The 15,522-nt window shown below is 43.3% G+C and overlaps 2 protein-coding genes across 13 annotated transcripts in view; both read left to right on the top strand.

Annotated features, from left to right (window-relative positions):
- The first annotated feature begins 3,077 nt into the window (after positions 1-3,077).
- LOC114920401 (RING finger protein 228) lies at positions 3,078-5,925 on the top strand. Its single transcript, XM_029277895.2, has one exon. It carries the CDS (start codon positions 3,878-3,880, stop codon positions 4,646-4,648), a length of 771 nt encoding a protein of 256 aa, XP_029133728.1. The 5' UTR covers positions 3,078-3,877; the 3' UTR covers positions 4,649-5,925.
- Positions 5,926-13,490: 7,565 nt separating this feature from the next.
- pax3b (paired box 3b) overlaps positions 13,491-15,522 on the top strand; it is a 29,050-nt gene continuing 27,018 nt past the window's right edge. For 2 of the 12 annotated variants that reach the window (XM_065960574.1, XM_065960576.1), the window contains exons 1-3: positions 13,493-14,011; positions 14,591-14,826; positions 14,931-14,988. In XM_065960574.1, coding sequence (XP_065816646.1) covers positions 13,927-14,011; positions 14,591-14,826; positions 14,931-14,988 — 379 coding nt within the window. In that variant the 5' untranslated portion in view covers positions 13,493-13,926. Of the gene's footprint in view, positions 14,075-14,590; positions 14,827-14,930; positions 15,061-15,522 lie in introns of all 12 variants that reach the window. The other 10 variants (XM_020636881.3, XM_020636883.3, XM_020636879.3 and 7 more) reach the window with 8 other exon arrangements.

Below are 15,522 nucleotides of genomic sequence, written 5' to 3'. Positions count from 1 at the left end.
TAGCAGTAGTAGTAGTAGTAGTAGTAGTAATAGTAGTAGTAGGAGCGTGCTGCTGTGTTCCCTGAGCAGGTGAGGCAAAGAAAGGTGATGTGTGTGCCCGGTCCGGGATGGGACTGAGCTCCAGACAGGTGCGGCTGCTGTGCGCGACAGGTGTGCGCAGAGGGGCCGGGCTTGGAGGGAGTTGAACTGGTTGTACTGGGGAGTCTGACCTTTGGATTGGGATTGTTCAGCAAGCACAGCAACGATTTCTCACCTTTCCGTGAGAAAGAATGGGTTTGGGTGTGCTGGTTAAATAAAGGCATATGACATGTTTTTTTTCTTTTCTAAATGTACCTGCTCGTGAATAAAAAGGTTGATTGTTGAAGTGTGACTGTGAGGAACAATCATAGGTCTATTTATTCTGTAGTTAAGAGCCCCTCATGTTCTACGGAAGCCCCAAGCAGGCAAACATTTTATTTTACTCCATTTTCCTGTGATAACTTTATTTCTGTTATTTTCTTTAATTCAAATATCTTTTATTGAGCAAGTAAATCGGACATACATTCAACAATACATTCCAGACTCGTTTTTATAGTTATTACAATTGTGCATGTAACCCTGATGTTATTTGAAGCACAGATATATTGATAGGCACAGAGGTAATATTTAGATAAGGTAGTTAAGAAATAAAGTGCAATAACATGCAATGTAAAGAACAGAGAAACAAACAGAGTACAAATAATACTAAAATAAGAAATAAAAAACCCACCCACCCAACCTTTACCCCCCACAACCCTTAGAGACATTCACTCTTCAACCATCTCAATTGTTGTACAGTGTGTGCTCGGACGAGGACTGTTGTATTCGGCCAGCAGAACTTCAGAACATATCTTATCCTTTCCAAATGGAGAGTGTTAGTTAGATTCTCTAACCACATTTTAGAGGTAGGAACAGTTGCGCTTTTCCACAAAGTAAGAACTAATTTTTTTGCCGTTATAAGACAATAAGAGAGAAAGTACCGCTGTGTTGCAATTAGTTCTCTAAAGGTCAGAGATGTTCCAAGAATGATGAGCAGAGGCTCTGGTTTAATTGAAGTATTCATGACCTCAGACATAATTTTGCAGATATCAATCCAGAAAGATTTAATCCTTGGACATAAAGCAAAACTATGAAGAAGAGTTGCCACAGAAGACTGGCATCTATCACATTTAGGCGATATCTCCGGGTATATTTTGTGTAGTTTTTCTTTCGAGTAGTGGAGCCTGTGTATAATTTTAAATTGGATTTCTGTTATTTTCTTGATCTCGACGTATTTATCTTCTCGTTTAGGGATATCAACGCTGCTTTTCTGATAACAAGTTCATTTCTTGTGCTAGCTTGCAGTGTAGGTACAAACAGTAAACGTACACACTTTCTCCTGCAGTGAGTGTGAGCTTCTGCGGGGGAGGGGCCCAGTTTGAATGTTGTCTTTTGATGTCTTTTCTCTTTACAAACATTTCTACAGACTCCATCTTTAAAATCTTCAAAAGCGTACGTTTAAAATCCCTCACATAAAGATCGAGTTATTATGTGAAAGAAAAAGCTGAAACCAGCTGCGGCCACACACAGGTGATGTAACTTTATGAAACATGTGACAACAACGACAATGATGCGTCTTGTTTTCCTCTTCCAGTGACTTAACTCTTCTAAACTAGTGATCTAATCGGTCCTACATGATCGCTCGCTGACAATTTAACAACGTCCACTTCACTGTAATCTTCAAAACAAAATCTTCTGAGCATCAGTTTGGAAACGTTTCACATCATATGACCCGTTTTGTTATCTCAGTGAAATCTCTAAAAACAAGCAGCAACGGACCCTGCGGTTCATTTTTCTAAAGGTCATGCACAACTTGGAGCAGATATTCTTGCTGAACTGGTCTCATCTGGTGAGTTTTTACGACAGGTATTAAACAGCATAAAGCAGCTTTTAGTCCTGGAATCATAATCATTTTATTGTCTGAGGTTCTACAAACAGCAAACCTGCACAGTGACATGTCTGTGTGTTTTTTGTGGCACAATGCTGAGTGGCCTGGAGCGTCCACCCCCTCATGACCCTGTTATGATGAGCTCCTGTGAGAAACTTCGGGCTTGTGCTTATTTTGGAAAAACCCTTTAGACAAAGCAGAGCTTCTTATCTGTACGTGATGTTTTTCATGCTTTCTTTTCAACAGTCCAATGTATCACTCTTTGTTGTTTCTGCAGAGTGCTGTCAATCGCTTATGTTGTTTCCACATCTGCACTCCTGAAAACTTCAGGAGGACTGCTCCTGAAATGTAGACATGTAGTTGTGAACCTTTGGCTAACTTACCGTCTCCAACGCTCTCCAAACACTGTTAACCAAAAGGCACGGACCCAAACCGCTACACCTTCACACATAACACTCAACCCGAAAAAAAACTTCAGGAGCTTTTTAGGAGTACCATAAGTCCCATTGCTTCCGGCATTGATCTTAAGCATTAAAGGGGACATATTCTGAAAAATCCTGTTCTACAGTGTTTCTGAACATTTATTTGGGTAACCTGAGTGTCTACTGACCCACAATATGTGAAATAAACCCATCCAGTCCTTTGTTTGTGCTCTGTGTAAGTCTTACAACACAGAGAAAAATGCTCTGTTTCAAATGTGCTCTCCTTGTGATGTCACAGTGGGATTCTTGTTAAAAAAAAATCCCCTCCCCTCCCCTGGTATCTCCACCCCCAGCCTAGAGCAAAACTTTTGTGCAGGTCTGTCATTTTTATTCTCAATACAGAGGAGTGAAGTCTACCTGGAAAACTCAGGGGGGGGGGGGGGGGCTCATTGCATTTAAAGAGACACACACACCAAAATGGAGCGTTCTAAGAGAGCTGGTTTATACAGGGTCACAAATCTCATCTGGTGCTTGATTCATGTTATATTTTGACCAAAGCACAGCACAGATGTTTCATTTAGACCACAGGGGACTGTTTGAAAAGGTGCAAAAGGGGGATAATATGTCCTCTTTAAAAATAACAACTCGTCAATATGTATGTGGATGCGCTTTTTAACTTTTTTAATTCATAAAGAAACATAGATATGAATTTCAGTCTGTTTCAGAACTTGCTCATAGGAGCTTTAAAGCCACTTCCCTTTATCCCTATTACACAGTGATGTGGTGAGCTGTCAGCCTCCTGACGAATATGTAAAGTAAGACAATCCAGGCGTTTCCTTTATTGGAGCTTTATAGCCTGCACACTGTGTGAGTTTAGCTGCTCGTTGTTACAGGAAACAGTGATTGACGCCACTTGACCAAATTAGCGCATCCTGTGGTCTGACAGGGTCCATACGTAAGAGGGATCGAGCATGACTGTCAAGATTATCCCACAGGGCCAACACACACACACACACACACACACACACACACACACACACACACACACACACACACACACACACACACACACACACACACACACACACACACACACACACACACAATCTCTCTTCACCGGGACATTAAGGCGTCCTCTCTCTCTCTCTCTCTCTCTCTCTCTCGCTCTCTCTCTCTGGGTTGTGGGATGTTCAGATGAGCTCGCGCACTGGAGTCACCACCATTACATCATCTATTCCCACACAACCGAGGCACCAGATAATTATTTTCTTGTAACCGGGATCCCGATCGTTTGGCCCGAGCAGCAGACAGATAGACGCTCTGCATAACGGACGCGGAGGGGATTATAAAACAACAACAACAACAACAACAACAACAACAACACAACCATGTCTGGCGGGGTGATGGCGTTTCAATGAGCGCGCGGGAGAGGAGGGGGGAGAGGAGGATAGACGTGCACCGCCATCAGCATCTGTGTGCCAGCTCCCTTTGTGTTCACCGGAGGATGTGAATGGCGAAAGATGACATGGCAGAGGTAGATTTGGCATCAAACGGAGCGGAACCCCCCGGCGAGGCCTCTTCGGTGTTCCCCTACGAGGAGTACGAATGCAAAATCTGCTACAATTATTTCGACCTAGACCGCCGGGCTCCTAAGATCCTCGAGTGCCTGCACACGTTTTGTGAGGAGTGTCTGAACACGCTGCACCTCCGGGAGGAGCGGCCATGGCGCATCAGCTGCCCCGTCTGCCGCCATCGGACTCCGGTGCCGGATTATCGGATACAAAACCTGCCCAACAACACAAAGGTGACGGAGGATTTTCCGCTCTACATCGACTCGGATCCTCTGCCTCAGGATGCTTTACCTCCGTACCCTCCCCCGCTGCACCCAGCCCTCGTCGCCCTCCGCCGGGAGGAGGCGTCGGGGACGTCCAGCGCCAGCCAGGCGACCCCGTCCACCACAGTGTCCACGGCCACGACCCTCTCCCAGGACTCTGTGCGCTACGACAGCTGTCAGAGCTGCAAGAGAGTGGCTCTGACCACCGGCTGCGTGTGCGTGATCTTCTCCTTCCTGTCCATGCTGGTGCTGCTGTTCATGGGCCTGATCTTTGTGCACAGTCACAGCATCCCCCCCTCGCCGGCGGGACCCATTTGCTTGTCGGTAGCCAGCATCCTGGCCATGTTCTCGGTGGTCGTCACATGGCTCATCTGCTGGCTCAAATACAGACCGGACCATGAGACAGGACGCTCCTCCGCCACCAGCAACTCCCGGAGAAACGCCTGACAGGCTGCCGGCTGCAGTGATGGAGATGTGTGATCACATTGGCAGGATAATACTGACACCTGAAACTCCTGCTCCCTTTACTTTTTCTAGGAACAAATCTCGTCCAAAATGGCCTTTTTATCAGTATAGCAAACACCCAAAGGCCTTCATGTTGTTTGGAGCAATAGGCCGACATGATCCTTGAGAATCTTTTCCTTAACTTGTGCACTTGAATCCACAGTAGGCCCAGTTGACCGGGTAGGCTATCGTGATGGGTGAACTGGTGTAAGACTTGGACTTGGTGTTGGTCTGAGCTGAGGTTGGTGTGATGAAGACTGAATGTGAAGTGCTTATTTCCAGGGTTTGATATCCTCCCCATGACACCCTGATAAATGATATGCATATCCCACAATGCCACTCACTGTATGATAACGGTCCATGATGATTCACTCTTATATCTCAACATAGCACTGTTGTATTGTGAAGATATTCTCTGGGTATTGAAGGGATGGATTCTGGTTTATAAGGAGGCATTTAGTGTATTTGAGAAGCCTTGAAAGGTATAATTCTGCTACAAAGAAGTCGTACAAAACAATCCAAACTGTAAATAATCCACGGGGAAGTTGTGAGTGCTTCTTCTGGATTGGTGAAATCTAATCCTTGTGCTCTAATTCCTCCTCCAGGATGGCACTGCTTCCTTTCTCAACATGAAAGCTGCACCTTTTCCAGGAATCAAAGAGATAGTTGGGATTTTGATCCTGTTTTTATTTTGTTTTGTGGCTACTTCTGTGCATGTGAGGCTCAAGAAAGGTCAAAGCTTTGTGTTTTTACCTTTTTTACAGAGGGGGCATGGTGTTTTCTGACACGTAAGCCTCGTCTTGTTGAAGCAAGACTTCCCGGCATGGGCCTCCTGCAGACACACAGACGGCATCCAGCCGAAGTGTCGGCAGGGTGTTCCTCTCCCTGTCACATCATTCACACGTCAGAAGTTAAAAACAGGGTTTCCCATCAGCTGGAGCTGCCTCTCATCCCACGTTAGCACCTTTTTTTATTCACCATAAATGTGGGTCATTAGATCAGGCTTTTAAAAGAGGTCAGAGTAGATATCAGTGATGAAGACGTGTGTGTTAAACAGGTCTAATCCAGGCTAAAAGCCAACATCAGCTGCTGCCATGTTGCAGGTTTATTCTTCTTTTAGCCACACAGGATATCTGTTTCAACGTTTCAGAGGATGTATTTGGTGTCGTCAGGGATTGTCAGGAGTCATAATGACCTCTGGAAGCTTAAAGAGCCCCCCCCCCCCCCCCCCCCCCCCCGAGCTGTGTGGCTGAAAACACCAAGAGGCATATAAACCTGCAGTACACAAGCCGAGGACGTTTGTGTGCAGCCCTGCACTAACAAAATGCAAAAACAAACATTCCCTCAAACTTTAAACTGTAAAGAATTTGGTTCACATGAGATTTCCCCTCAGTAATAAACTGTCTGCAGAAACATCGAACAAAATAAGAAACCCAGTCGGTGAAATCGGCTTTTCTGTGATGTGTTACCGTGGCTACAATCTATACAAGTATTTATTTGCAACTCTTATGATCAAAAACAAAACCTTATGTGTGGTGAAAGTGAGTCTGGTACCGGTAAATGTGTGACGAACCTTGAAGCATGTGCACTCGGGCTCTCTGACCTTTTGTCAGCATTTCAGTAAAGATGTGGAGGATGCTTCGGACACCTGACGTGGTTTAGGCACTTATTCCTCTCTTGCACACTTTGCAGTGTCCCCACCTCGCTGCACAAGACTAAAGCAAAAACATAGTCTCTAACCCTCCTCCTCCTCGTCTTTCTGCCTCTCATGCTTGCTTCAATCATCCTGCTTAACCTTTCCCCACCCGTAAGATGATGCACTTTCACCCTCTTTTTTGACACGAGTAATGGGGTCTACCTTCGACGTTTGTGAGCATATTGTATTTATTTCAGAGGACCTAGAAGATGTTGTTTGTTTTGATGAGAATCTGTGGTTGTTGTTGAAGTACCAAATGTATTTGCACAGAGAAATGTTCTTTATGTGCTGTTTTACAAACATAAACACATTTCAGTAATAAAGGAAACATGACTACCCATTGCATCGTGATTTATCTTTTAGTTTATTTATTTATCTATCAGGGACACGAGCCATGAACGTGGCTTCCTTTCTAAGATAAAAGTAGCTGCCATGCATGCAGGTTTCTACAACTGAAAGTAAAGAGAGGCTAACAGGTGCTTGATTAGCACGTCACCCAGGTAAGGTTTCATCACGTCAAACAGCTGAGGTGTTTAAGGTTCAGCAGTATCTCTGGGCAGGTGATGGCAGGAAACATCACCTTGACAGCAAATGAGAAGATTCACCTCTTAACATGGGGAGGCTGTCGCTCAGTTGAGAGTCATCGTCTCTCACCGGAGGGTCATGGGTTCAATGCCCAGCTCCTGCAGCCACATGTCCGATGTGTCCTTTGGCAAGACACTTTACCCTGGATTGCTCCTGCTGCTTCCTCAGCGGTGTGTGAATGTGAATGGATGAATGAATGGATGAGTTAATACTGATGGACTCTTTACACAGCAGCCTCTACCATCAGTGTGTGAATGTGGACGTGTGACCTGCAGTGTAAAAACTCTTTAACTGGTCAGACGATTAGAAACGAACCAAACAAGCTCAAGTCCATTTACCTCTCACAAGAGGGATACTTCTCCCGCATGGCTTCATCAGGTCTGTGATACAAGACAATGCAATGGTGTGTTTTTCAACAGCTGCACTCAGTCCAATCAGCAGAAAGCTGAGTTTCCAGATATGGTCATGTTTCCATGCCAGAATATTCTTGTATACAATTTAAATCATCAAATATTACATGTCACATTGTGTTGATATTCTGCAGACCAACACATCCTTAAAGATAACTGTCTATCCTTAAATCAAGGGGAAGGTGAGGGAAGGTAGTTTGATAATAATCCTAATCTGATCCCTCCATTAGCAAACACGAGGAGAGCAAAGTATAAGGAACACCTTTAAATATTCACTCACAGAAGTATTATTGACACACATCATTCCCTGCTGTGCATCAAACACTCCCCCTTCTGGAGGATCAAGGACGCTACATGCATAAACAAAATAAATAAATCCATTAAAAACACCCACCTCTCTTCACTTGTCATGCTGCTCTGTTTGTGTAAACTTCTCGTGGCTTGTACTTGATTCAAAGTAAATATATTTTCCTTCATGGTTTGGAGGACGATGTCTTGTACATCCTGTGAGTTTAACATCTTCATTCAAAGCTCTCCTTTTATAAAATGGTGTAAATTAAACCATTCAGAGACCAGATTGTCCCCCCCCCTTTTTTATTTTTATAGGGAAAACAGATCAAACCAATCAGCATCTCATTTCGTGTTACCATGGTAACCGGACAGATAAAGGCGTCTTTTCATGTAATAACCAGAGAAATTTCACACAGTGTAACTTATTAAAGTTTTTTTTTTACAGTCAACATGAACGAGCTCTGTTTAATATTCTCAGCGCCGTATAATCAGTTCTCTGTTCACTGATTGGTCAGCTCGCTGCACCAACACACACTCACGCCTGTTGTGTGTGAGCCTATAGCTGCAGGGCCTATCTCTCCGTCAGATCACTGATGATGATGATGATGATGATGATGATTATGACTGTGTGCTTCCCAATGAGCCATGACAACAAACAGAACCAGACGACATGTTTCTCCACGCTGGGCTCACGTCTTTAAAAACCCATCGGTCGGTAAATATTGAAAATGTGTGTAGGTAAATATTGAAACTGTGTAAAATTGAAACTGTGTGTAGGAGCTCTTTTAACGTTTGAACCAGGAACGTCCATCCCCTGTTCTCGCGGGATGTAGCGTGATGTTGTCAGTGAGTCCACAGGAAGAATAAATACACTATAGGCCTAATTGAATACTTTAGGATATATTTTCTTAGTTTTGAATCTCCACGTTTCACACGAACACAATGATAGATTCACAAATAGCCAACTTTTAATTACAACATTAAAACCACAGCTAACATGCGATTAGGCTAAAACATATTACAGATGAAATAGTGGCCAGTCAACTCCTTCAAGTATCTATTTTTTAATCATTCCAACAGCTATGTATCTAACCCCGGTGCACACGCACGTCTGTATACAAACTCGCTGCATCAGGGCAATATTCAATCACAGCAGCACTTTAAAGTTACAGGCTGCAGGGCAAATGTGCAATTTACACCAATAGGCCTATAATCATGTGCAGTACTGCAGCACTTTACACTTTTATACTCCTACTCTTCACCTCCCATATCAGACACTTTTACTCTGAAGGTCCCTTTATCTTTGTATGTTTTGAACATCATCGCACTTCCACTTTTTATACTCGTATATCAATCTTTATTTGTTATCTCAGGACACTTCACAAAGAGCAGGTTAAAGACCTTACTCAAAGACCCAGCGTTAATCCATCATGAGCACTTGGCAACATTTAGCAAAGTAACAGTGGAGGGAAAAAAACTTCCTTTGAGGAGGCAGAAACCTCGAGCAGAACCAGACTCATGATGAACAGCCATCTGCCCAAACTGTGATAGAGGGTAAGGTGCAAGAAGAAGGATAGTGACAAACAGAGGGGAGAGCGGGGGTCCATAGCAGCAGGCTGTCCTTACCAACTAGCCCGAGGAATTTACGAGCGCTCCCAGGAAAAGATGTGGTTAAACTGAGATTTACATATAGTGACATGCAGTGCTATGATGCACAGAGAGAGAGAGAGTTCGATCCCCAGCTCCTGCAGCCACATGTTCGATGTTTCCTTGGGCAAGACACTTAATCCCAAGTTGTTATCAGCCGCGTCTGAACTTCTAATGGTCTCACTCCACAGCAGCCTCTACCATCAGTGTGTGAATGTGTCGGTGTGACCTGAGGGGTAAAATCAGTTTGAGTAGTCAGAAGACTAGAAAATAAATAAACAAGCTCAAGTCCATTACCATTTATTTGTTATATGTGTTTCTGTCTGCTAATGTACAGTTTATGTGGTTGTCTGGTCATTACTTGTTGTAGTTTTATGTAAATTTGTGAACGTGTGAACCACCAACCTGCAGCTGGACTACAGGTGGAAATAAATCTGTGGCAACAATCTGGTACATTTACATGTTAATGTTCATTAATGTGCATTGGCCCTATTTAAAAAATATATAAATGTTGCTTAATAATCTGACAAGTTTGCAGGGTAGGCTTCTGTTGTTTTTTGTTTTAAGTTAATGCAAATGAGTTTTATTTAATAAATCATTCAATGATTTTACAGGTGACAGACTCGATGCAAATAATAAATTGACATCCACATAGAAACATGAGCACGCATCAACAGTAACCAAAGGACCTTAGCAGCAAAGTACCAAGGCCGGATTCGAACCCAAGGCCGCTGGAAAGGAAGACAACAGCCTCTGTGGCGCGTGACATAACCACTATAGGCTAATTCTTCTTCTTCAGATGTTGATAATCACTGCATATTGAAATACACCCTATGGTCTTTTTTCATGACAATCGTTTAAGGTAAGAAAGAGTGACACACGCCCCATTTTAACCAATCAGAATCCAGCAGCCTCTGAGGGACACTGATGGAGCAGAAAAACGGAAAACTAAAGCTACCTGCCTCCTCGTTATATAGAAACATGACTAAAAAGAAAAGAGCACCGGGAAACCGGAACATGACCGAGCTCCAAGGTCACAGAAGGTCACAGAAGGCCACGTGGGCATCGTGCGCGCGCACACACAAAGTGTAGATTTAATATATGAAGGAGGAATTAAAGTGAAGTGACCAAATGTCTTCTTGGTCTTAAGTTTGATTTTTGTTTTTTCATCGTAAAGTCCAAGAATTTAAGAAATGCTGCAGGAGGGGGGTCCCAGCCTGAGGTTCTTGCTTTAGGCCTGTATGGGGGTCCGGAACTCCCTGGCCTATATCATTAATATGTAGAGTAAATAAGCATATTACGTCACTTCTTACCCAGTGGTCTTTAAATAATAACGAAACATCCGCTAAATATGAGAATAAATATTTTTAAAATACCGGATTAAACGATGACGTCATCCGTAGTGATCTCTCTCTCTTCGGCCTAATTGATATCACTCCTCGTGCTCTGTATAAATTATGCCCATAGTAATAGTGTGAAATGGAAACGTAATTGATTGTGCAGATTTATATCATACGTGTTTGTGAACGAGCACGAGGACTCATTTATTTCTCATCAAGCGACATTTGGGATTTTTGGATTTCATCCTCCGGTAATGGATTGGACACGGAGATTCAGTGTCGCTTTAAAGGAAGGAGCGAGGTATGCATCAGGACTCTGTTTCCCATTTGACCTCTCTTCGTTTCTCCTTTTTTTCCTCCTCTCTCTCTCTGTAATATCCAGTTTCAAAAAAGATCAACGACATTACGACATGGTCACGTTTGTCCGCGTGAAGACGGATCGGTTTTTATTTCCCTTTGAGGAATAAGTCAGCAAAAGAAAACACAAGTTAACTATCTGATAATAGTTCATCCTTACATGTTTCCCAACATGCAATAAAGTACATGCCCTTTGTGTTAACTCTGTTCGTGTAATGTCCGTGATCAGGACTCAAAGAATCAACAACCACAGCGCGTCATTACGTCATCTGTTTTTATGACAAATGTCAAATCAGTGAAAAACAAAGGTACGTTTCCCGCCTCGTGAGCAGATGCATTCAGAGTCATGATAGGCCAGTCATCCTCCTGAAGGGAGTCTTCTCTAGCAGCTCAAAGACCCCCTGTGACCTCTGCTTATTTTAAACACAGCGGCCACGCATTGTCCGCGAGCGTTTTTGACGGCAGATTCAACATTTGAAGTGTGTTTTTTTCTCTTCTTCTTCTTCTTGCAAAGCCGCTAAAAGAACTGAATGTTAATTGAAACCTACTTTGCCTGTGGGACATCTCTCTTCCCGTGCGTAAATTAAGGTGAATAGCATGGGGGGACTCCGGTGGGGGGCCCCTGTTGGGTCCTCGTTATTGCTCCGTAGTCCATAGGTGAGTGGGTTAAGACATAAAAGAGCCGATCAGGTGCCTTGTGTGTGCGCGCGCGCGTGTGTGCTTAATAAAGATTTATGAGTAAAAGCTGCTGCCACCTGATGGGGGTGAAGAAGGGTCAGCAGAGCGGCTCTTCTCCTTGTGTCCAAAACAAGAATTTACTTTCATTTGGATTCAGCCGAATATCATTTCTTAAATTTCTTCTTACGTGATGCTGTGACGGAGAGGGCGAAGCAGCCTTTCTCCGGATGCTGGACAGAGAAGTTAAACGAGCTTTTGTCTGATTTCAAAGCTCAGGAGCGGAACCTTTGCTTCGGTGATTGATGAGGGACTAAAGGATGCTGTGACCCTCGATACTCACCGCCTGATAGAAGAGGAAGAGGGCCACAAGACGTCTCGCATTTAGATTTTTTTTCTATGACAATAATGATAATTAGACATTTAGAAAAACTTTAAAAAAAATACTCGGCTTTCAGTCCTGGACCTAGACCGGCTTTACGGCCGCCCTGGCGTCGCCTCCTGCTGTGGCGTACGTCCCCCTTCAGACTGTTCTCGGCTGGCTGGTGCTCAGTCTGAAACCCGCAATAAATTCCTGGAGGTGCACACACTTTAGCGCCATTTGTGTAATTTAATAAGGTCATGGGGTGGAAACAAATTAGGGCGTCGTGTGTGATAGCAGACACTTAAGTTTTGGAGGATTTTTACGCACAGAATGATGACCACATTTGGAAATACAGTTTTTTTGTCTAATCAATTCTGCGTAAAATTCTGCAAAGGTATCCAAAGTTTCAGTTTCACCTCATGAGGCGTTAGGCTGCTGACTTGTTGAGTGAAGCAGGTTTAAACTTGTCATTATTACATCTGAAGGCTGAGACGCTGCGCAATGTAAAGCCGGAGAGAAACTTATGTAGCCTACATGTGAAAATATTAGTGTGGAAATAAATATGAGGAGCTCGGCAGTCGTCACTAATTGTGATGGCAAAAACGTAGCTGACTGTTTTGGTGTCAAATGATTGATCCGCAGAAGTAGGCATGTATCAATTAAGTCAATATAATGTAAGAAAATAATTTATGTGCAGTGCATTTCAGAGGCCAGGTGTTATGTCGAGTATTGCACGTACCTCGCAGGACGGTGCAAAAATATGGCAGACAACATTTCCACACTGCCGTAATTAAATGAACTCGACAGACACTTTAAAGTAAAACACTGTTTGCAGCTCATGTTTTCACAGACTGATGGAAAAGCGCCTTCTATCGAGTCTACAAAACAACAAGGTAACTTTAAAGTTCACAGACTAGCAGGGATGCATTTCTCGGCAGAACACCGGCAATAATTAGAGGTCACTCCAAATATGACGTTTTTCTTTTTATTGTGAGATTAGTTGTTTTTATAAATTATTTTGAGGTAATAATGAATTGTGAGACTGAGAATGTATAGTTGTTTTATTTTCCTACATGATAAATAAGTCACGTGTCTCATGAACATGTTGACGTTTTAGTCGAACATAAAAATCAAGAAACTGTTTAGATGCTTGTGTGAGGCAGTAAAAAATAATATATAATGATCGTACAAGGACCCATAGACTGTGACACACACACACACACACACACACACACACACTACAGTAAACGCAGTGTCTCCGTCGTAACTCTTGTTTTTGTGAATCGACGCCCCTGTCTCGAGCTGTGACAGACAGAATCTCTGATAGGTGGAAAAGTTTTGCAGACTCGGCCAATCCCCGCACTCATCTGAGTACCGGGTGTACCAACTCGACCAATCAAAGCTGGGAACGCTGACAGGGCGAGAGAGGAGCTCGGCTACTTTTGACGGTCTCCTCTCACTTTGAACCGGTGTCAACAAACAACAACAACAATTATCTCGACCTATAAGCTACGCCGCCTCAGCAGCCAGATATTCAAGAGCGAATTAAACCGAGGAGACGGATACATCCACATTTTTTTTTAACTCCTAAAGTCCACTTTTCTTCTTGTTCTTCCCGTCAAATTTGCCTCCTCAGAGGTTTACGGCTGTCCCGGGACACTGGGGCTTGGCTGTACCCAGAACGCAGCTTACCTAACCGAAGATATTTTCCTTGGAGCTCCGCAACAGGCAGAATAAAGTGACTTCATCGGTGTGTGTGTGTGTGTGTGTGTGTGCAAACCTCGGTGACAAAGCTGCAGCCTCCGCGTTATAGGAGGAGGTAGTCTGCAGTCTCTGGGGTTGGTGGTGGTGGAGGTATGACTGCGTTGGCGGGGTCAATACCCAGGATGATGCGACCCACGCTGGCTCAGAACTACCCCCGCACTGGCTTCCCTCTGGAAGGTACAGCATCACATCACCAACACGGAGGTCACAGCCACGGAGCTTTGTGGGAGACGTTTGGATGTCAGTGCTACTTAGTCAAAAACATTTACTGTTGTTTTGATGTCGTCAAAGACTTTTTAATCCACATTGTGCCAAACCCGGACTAAAAAAAAAACAGCGTTTAAAGGTTTAAAATGTAGGATTAGATGATAGGCTACTTTTTAATATAGCTGCTAACTTTTATGTACTTGGTAAACTTTGTTAACCCTGTTCCCCCCCCCACAATTTTTTTTATCATAGGCCTAATTGTACCATATTTTAGCATGCTTGTTTATTTACTTTTTAATAATGGGATACATTAGGCTTCAACTGGAAGATTTAAACACCCTTAAACTTTAAATTAGGTGGCTATATGCATTAAAAATTGAAAAGTAAAAGATGCTATTATTAGCTGTTTTTGAAGAAAGTTTGCTGACAACTTTATTATTGAATAGTTGGTTGCATTTGTGGTCATTTCAAACTTAGTTTCCATCATGTTTTTTGTGCAGCCTGTAACGTTATATTGACTCGTTCCTGTCGTATTCTAATTCAATGTAGTGTCCACCCCGTTGGGTCAAGGCCGGGTGAACCAGCTCGGAGGAGTTTTCATAAATGGTAGACCTTTGCCCAACCACATCCGACATAAAATCGTGGAGATGGCCCATCACGGCATCAGGCCGTGCGTCATCTCCCGGCAGCTCCGGGTCTCCCACGGCTGCGTGTCCAAGATCCTGTGCCGGTACCAGGAGACGGGCTCCATCAGACCCGGGGCCATCGGGGGCAGCAAACCCAAGGTAAGGACCTGAGACAGGAGATCACATAACTAGTTTTTCTGTAAATGTTGTGTTGATGGTCAGAGCGCATGGAATAATCAGTGTGACTTCTCTGACCCCTGAAGCAGGGGGCCACGCCGGACGTAGAGAAGAGAATAGAAGAATACAAGCGGGAAAACCCGGGTATGTTTAGCTGGGAGATTCGAGATAAATTACTGAAGGATGGGATTTGTGACCGCAACAACGTCCCTACAGGTAAAAAGGGCAGAAATTAACCAAGTCGTTATTAATAATATTAGGCAATAAATACATTTTATAGTCTTTATTTGTTCCACGTCACATCATCATTTAACTATTTTCAACTTTAACAACATCACTTATTTATTTAACCCTCAGGCATCAGTTTAATTTAATACCCTCTTAAGTCATTAAGGACAAAAATGTCCAAAACATAGAACAGATTCATATTATTTTCTGCCTTTTTTGCTGCAGAAATCTCTTCAACTTCAGCCCTGCTCAAAGCAACCAAAAATTCAATCATTTTGAGGATTTTAACCCTTTAAATGCCAGTTTGATTACATAATTTTATTTTTTATTTTTTTTAAATATCCTCAAAATAATTGAATGTTTGGTAGTTTTGAGCAGGGCTGAAGTTGTTTGTGAGATTTATGCAGAAAAAAGGCAGAAAAAAATATCAATCCGTTCTATTTTTATAGC

Source organism: Labrus bergylta, chromosome 11 (assembly GCF_963930695.1).
Source record: "Labrus bergylta chromosome 11, fLabBer1.1, whole genome shotgun sequence".
NCBI lineage: Eukaryota > Metazoa > Chordata > Actinopteri > Labriformes > Labridae > Labrus > Labrus bergylta.
The sequence above is the reverse complement of the archived record's forward strand: the minus strand, read 5'-3'. Positions and strand labels throughout refer to the sequence as shown.